Genomic DNA, 7,070 nt, shown 5'->3' on the forward strand with positions numbered 1-7,070 from the left:
GGAAATTTTTAATTAATTATTTTATACATCAATTTTATGTAATTGGGAACGTAGACCGTATTATAATAATTTCAGAGATTGCAAATTCTACGTAAAAAATTCAAAAAATAAGCATAAATTTTTGAAAAATTATTGGCTTATTTCTTCGCTTATTTTTGTATATGCGGTTTTAGGTAATAAAAATTCATAGCCCAATAATATAGGCTATATGGGATGGATAAAATAAGTTCTCGAAATTACTCTGGTTTCGTCATACTCGTATATTTCGAAATGGTTTGACTAATTTTAAATAACATCCATGTTCGTACAGCGCGTTTAATTACGGAATGGCCTTATAAACTCGGAGACTAATCGAAAGAGGATTTCGGTTTGTCGGAGTAAATGGCTGGGGCTAAAAATAAGGTTCGCCTACTAAAATAAAGCTCTTATCCCGTAGACGATGCCGCCCAAGACAGATTTGAGAAAGGCGCCATGGTTCGAGCCTGGCCGAGTGGCGAAGGTACGGTACGTACGGTACAATCTGTGGGACAAACGCGTCCATCTGCTGTATATAATTGAAGTTAAATCATTTTAACGATTTAATATTTTGTTTTTATATCCGTCTTCGCAATATAGGCTATAATTGTCGCGTGAAAGGTGGTGCGGAGACGGTTTCGTAAGATCTTATTAAATCAACGACGAACTTCGTTTGTAAATAAGATTTATTCTTTTTTACTCGTTTATACAGCCAGACAAATGTTTATCGAAATATATTTCCAGTTAAAATCGAATTCATAATTATAACAATTTTATTTTCGATTATTTGACATTTTAATATCTACAAACAACACGTAGGCTAAATATTCGTCTTTATATTATAACAATATGATACGTCTCTACATACGTACAGTACATTTAATTTCGTATTGCGTGGCCAATGTCATAATATACATAATGGCGTGCGAAATAAAACATCGATTTAAGTTTAAGATTATATTTCCAACCAAATAATAACAATAATATATCGAGTAATGCGTAAATGAGTTACCAAATTCCTATTAATAACTATTCCATTTAATAAAACCGTCGAATAAGATGTAAACAAAACGACAATTATCGATCCCGCAAATCGCTCATGTCTTACTTTCCTCGGTTTCGGAAGCGGCACCGGCGGAAGGCAACCATTTTTCCAACAAAGGACACTTAGTCTTCAACTTTTTAAGGACTTTCTTGGTCAATGTGAACGAAATGAAAACAAATATGCCGTAGAACGAAGTAAATACGACAAAAATCCAAGCGGTTGCCGTGGACTGTATAACGAAATGAACGATACCGGATATCCAAGTTAAACCACTTACTACAAATAACCGAAAGTACGAAGCGCATCTTTTCATTAACACGTTGAAACGTTTATCTTTCGACATTTTATCGGTGTGGCATATAATATACGAACTCCAGATAAAGAAAACTAGATTGGAAACCATTACCAGTACCAGAGGTGTCAAGAAAAATATATGAAAAGGAGTCATACTATTGAACCAACATCGTTTTTCTCCTAGAGCGGGTCTAAAATCTCCTTTCACGCCGGGGGAGTTGTCGATAATGAGAATGATCAAAACTAATAAAACCGGAGTGGCCCATCCAAAAACGGAATATTGTAAATATCTCTGCAACTCTTTATTTTTGGCATAAAATCCGGTTTCGTATCTTAACGTTTTCAAAGATCGCCATATTTCGAATCCAATGACACTCATCCACAGAAAGGAAGATATTAAGAAATAATAAGTTAACACCGAAAATATTACGCAAGCTACTCTAAATTTCACGTTAGAACTAATCATAAAAAACATAAAACTAAAAAATACCGCAATCGTTAAAGAAAACAAATTTTTACCCGAGAGATTTCTCATTTCGGGAATACAAACGAAGGCCAATATGTGAAGTCCCAGACATATGTTTGACAACGATATTCCTATATTAGTTATAATTTCAAACTTTTCGTTGGTGGAGGATTGTTCTATCATTTCCTTTCTCGCGCACACAAACATTATCTTACCATCGGTATAATAATCGGTAGCTTCGTATACAGTTAAATACTCGGCTATGTACAAGGTAGTATTATCGATAGCGCAGAATTCGGTCGAATCCAGCGCAATATGGGGACAATTCAAGAATTCCTCGCTCCATCCCTCCGAAAGACTTTCTACGTAAATCTGTTGGCTTCTGTTTCCTTCAAAAATTACATTCAGTTTCTTCAAAATGTCTTCGGAGCAGACGTCGGCTAACATCTTAGTTTCTAAAAAATTTTCCTCGTAATACGCATAATCCGAAGAATTTCCCGTCGCATTATACGCTTGGCTGTAATTATTGGCGTTATTTAAAGTCACCGTTTTCAATAATGTCCACACTAATAATTGAATCCTCGGTTCCATTACGACGATACCGTCTGGACACTTTAACTTCACCTAGGAAAATAACAGGGTTTGTTTAGTGAGGAAAGGAAATTCTATATCAGCAACGAAATCATCATTTCTCAATTTCCTCGCTCTGTTCTATTTCTCAATTTCCACTTGGTTTAATTTTTAATATACTTTATACATTTTATCAGATAATTTTTATACAAAATGTTATTTAATTTAAAAAACACACGTCACGATTTTTAAACCGCTTTCGTTGAAACGTGAAGCTTTAATAATTTTTTTTTAAATGAATATTAAGAAAAAGTCGAATATTGATATTCCGAATTAGGTCACATTATTAGAAACGGATCCAGAAGACACATACATATACTCGGGATCAACTCGAGAATTTTGGCTCCACAGTTATTTAGGGGTGCCTCGACCAGTTAGATAAATTTAGTAGCCTAAAGTCTAGTTAAACTTAGGGCGTGGTTGTGGCGCGAAATCGAGATAGCGGGTCGGGAGGTTATCGGAAAGCGTCGCTTTTACTGCCGAGAACTTAACAAATGCTTTACTCCCAGGTGTAAAAATTGATGTTACGACGTTAAATTGTCTACGTTTAAGTCCGACTTCTCGCAATAGAGAATGTCCTACATTATAAAAATTTGTAAGTGGACGAGAGATTCAGTTGCCGTATCAATGACAATTCGTTTATCTTTGTTTTCAGAAAAGTAATAACGTAAAAAATAAACATAAATAATCACATTTTAATGAATTTTATACAGATTGAGTGATTCGTTAATTAATGCGACCGACCGTAATTACATCCATCGAAGAACAGACCGAGTCTGATAAGTTGTTAGCTGACTCCATAAAGATGGCATTTTTCCCACCGTAGCTTCTCCGTATGCGTAGCGAATTAGGATTCGTACTCTCCAAGATAAATTATAGCCGTCTGGACAGGATTCGATAGGCTAACAACTTACTATCCGGTTAACGATTTTAATGCAAATCTGGATTAAAGGTGGCTTACATTTTTCCATTGCCCAATCTTTTATTTTTTTAAAATTTAATCTGTTTATGCTATTGAGAATAAAAATACAATACTAAACACAAATTAAAGAGAATTGATAGCATTCTATTTAGCTGGGAGTCGGAGATGTTAAAACTTACGACGACTCGTAAATGGAAATCAGATGTAGTACTACTACTAGAGTTTTCCGTTTCGATAGTTGTATTTGTGGTTAATTAACCACAGATTTTTGTGATGTAATTTGTAATCACTAAAAATGAAGTATCTGTAGTTAACCACATTTCGAGTTGTTATCTGATGTCTTTGGATAAATTCGAGTTTCTTCGAAAGTGGAAAATTAATTAATAAATTCAATTACGGGTAAATTTGTAAAAACAACAAAAATAAATAATACAATGATGGAAATTTTTCTGAATTTAACACGTGCGAACCAGATTTTCTGACACCAACCAGTTCTCGAGAGAGTCAATCGAGATGAAACATAACCACTACCCCACCCACTCTTAAAAATATTATGAATTCCGTTATTTTTTGCATTTATCGATGTAAACGAAGAGACAATTGTATGCGCAAACAATACGTGTATTTTACCTATGTCTCAATAACAGGGACGAGGATTTCCTCCCCCTACCTTTTTCCTTAATCTTTCGCAACATCGACAGATGTCATAGTTTATCTTCCTTTGGTTATTTATCCTATCCCATAATAACATTCTTTTTATGCCTAAAGATGATCCATTAACTGAGTTGAAAATTTGCATTTCCCGAAACTGTTAAAAGGTGTACTGCTTACTTTGTTAATTGGATTGAGTAAATATTTGAAACAAATTAGGTATTGAATAGACAGGATGCGTTGAAGTCTCTACAGAAAACACAGAGTATCTGAATAATACTTTTGATGTGTGTATGCACGTAGCAACAAACATGTAAACAAGCATTTATATTCAATTCATTCAGTTTGAAGATAATCTATAATTTATTAATGAATCTATGTATACTTTTGAAGCATGCTGTATTTTACATTTTTCTAATGAAAAAGCATATGAAAGTAGCTTATATTATCCTAAAAGCAAACATCATAATCAAATCAGTATAAAATGAATTATGTTAATAACTCTTAAATTTAAAACTAAAGTAAAAATTAAACTTCTTAGATCTCACTGTATGCAGATTATAAGCATTTAAGAAAAAATGCTTAATTTTTTTTCTTAATTAGAGGAAATAATTCAATGTCAATTTTACTTATTTATTATTAATACAAATTTATACAAGTCACAACAGTGTCCACAAGATAAAAGTCACCTTAAAATAAAATAAAAACAAAATACCCAAATAAAAATTACAATATATAAAAAAATAAGAAAAATAAAAAACAGAATGAATTACAGTAGAGCGTCGTTTATCCGAAACGTCGGTTATCCGAAAGAGTTCCAGTCGGCAAATTTAAATTTTCGCTAGTGCTGTGGCGCCGCAATCTTTGGCTATGTCTTGGGCTACTCCAATATTTTTTTTGTTGGTGTGTGTTTTAGCTGGCAGCATGGCACTTTTGTGTGGTGTTTTTCTGAGGACTGTGTGTCCTGCTGAATCAAACGATTTTGATAATAGATTAACTTCTGAAGTATAATTTTTTATTGTTTTTATATTTTTCAATATATTTATTTTGTTTGTACAAAATAATGAAATAATGTTTAACGATACAATAGCCACGATTATTATTTTAAAAAGTTTACATTAGGCTTAACATCGACGAAAATTCAACGCAAAGCGACACGCAACGGAGAAAAATTTCAACACGGGATATTTTTTCGTGTATAATCGGTTATTCGAACAACCCATCCCCAATTGATTCGGATAAACGACGCTCTACTGTATTTTGGAAATTTAAAGCATTTTTACAAAAATTTCCAAAAATGATAATACAGAAATTGGCTCAGATAATTGAGGTTCTACTATATTGTATATATTATAAGCCTATTAAAAAATTTTTAAGATATGTTGAGTCTAAACTGTAAACTAAAGAGAAAAAGTGTTAAAAAATTTTTTAACTTGTTACCTTTATGTTTAAATTCTGTCAAAAACTTAAGTTCATGAAAATGAACACATTTCTATGCTGATCAGTCCTGTAGCCAGGAATAATTTATTGGGGGCTAAAGAAGCAAGTTGAAAAATTTGTGACTGATGTTTTTTTCTCCAGCTATTATTAGGCCTATTAGCTACAGGCCAAGTAAAAAAAGAAACAGTAGCTTTAGACGAAAGCGAAAGTATATATTATTCTTAAACCCCTTTGGCTTAGTCGACAATGCCAATAGTATCGATACTAACAAGCCGAGAGCGTTTAGCCACTTTGTAACCTCTCGTAGCTACTACTGATCTGAATAATAATGAAAAAAATATCTTTTGCTTTCATTCATAGCTTCAAAGTAATGACACACTATCATACATTTTCCTACCTCATGAAATAAATGTAATAAAGTTACTTCTGATACTGCTCATCTAATAAACATTATCTGGATTATAAAGATTTTATATCAGTATTTTATCATGTTCAGTTACTTAACTTTAATACAGTAATGTAAAATTTTTAAATTTAAATTTCTGAAATGTTTTCAAATACTGTATTTAAGTTTATTATTTTACAGATAGTCCCCGACTTTTTGACACAATGCGTTCGTAAAAAAAAATGTGTATGAAAGTATAAAATGTTGGATAATAGTCAAGCAGTAAAGTTGAATGCTATTAAGGGAGTTCTGTTTCAAGAGAGCAAACTAGAAAAATTATAAAATCTCTTGTTTAGATAAGTAAGTTTTACTTTTTGTATGGTAAATATATCATAATATAACTACAGATTAAACAAAAGACAGGTCAATAAAAATTAATTCTCAAAATTGATTTTACTGAAATCAAAATTTGAAGAAAGTGTCATCACACCATGCTAAAAATGTTTGTTTGTTGATTGAAATGTACGAAAGCCAAAATTTAGTGTACAAAAAACAATTTAGAGATATCAAAATATCATATACAGAAGGGCAAGTTTTCCAAACATGAAACATCCAAAAGTGGACAAATGCCTTTAAATCCCATAACATACATATTTTTCTTGATCAAATTTTTACACATGAAAAAATTTAAAACTATTTACAAGTTTATTAAATCAGAATGAAATCATTGCAAAATGATATGACCGCTCTATGATATTGACAATTAAGCATCCCTAAAAATTCTATCATAGATTAAAAAGACAAAGATGTACAATAAGAAACATTCGGCAAGGTTAACTTAATCATGCCATCTTTCTCATATTTACATAATAAACTGCAATACCTGGTGCAATTTCTTTTTATTCAAATTATCCAAGTATTAAAATTTTGAATCAATACACATTAATGTAACATTAACATTTATGGGATGACAGTGCAATCTGCAAAATCTGACTTAACCAAAACTATGAATTATCTGCCTGAATTTACAAAAGTTTATTGCATTTAATATCTGGAAAATGTGGATATTTGATTATCCGAAAAATTACAGTAAAATTAAAACATCTGTACTTAAAATTTTTTAAAATTTATTTCAATTTAGCATATATTTTATATTAAAATACTTAACTACTTTAAATTATTGCATTTATACTTTTTATAAATTATTATAGGGCGTGGTTGT

The 7,070-nt window shown here is 31.6% G+C and overlaps 1 protein-coding gene across 1 annotated transcript in view; it reads right to left on the bottom strand.

Moving 5' to 3' along the window:
* Window positions 1-308: 308 nt before the first annotated feature.
* Window positions 309-7,070, bottom strand: part of LOC111628321 (latrophilin receptor-like protein A) — a 7,105-nt gene continuing 343 nt past the window's right edge. The window contains exon 2 of the mRNA XM_023372090.1: window positions 309-2,444. Within this exon, the coding sequence (XP_023227858.1) occupies window positions 1,113-2,411 (1,299 nt within the window). The 5' untranslated portion in view covers window positions 2,412-2,444 and the 3' untranslated portion in view covers window positions 309-1,112. The remainder of the gene's footprint in view (window positions 2,445-7,070) is intronic.

The sequence above is a fragment of the Centruroides sculpturatus genome, unplaced genomic scaffold (assembly GCF_000671375.1).
Source record: "Centruroides sculpturatus isolate CEXI.00-Female unplaced genomic scaffold, Cexi_2.0 scaffold65, whole genome shotgun sequence".
Classification (NCBI taxonomy): domain Eukaryota; kingdom Metazoa; phylum Arthropoda; class Arachnida; order Scorpiones; family Buthidae; genus Centruroides; species Centruroides sculpturatus.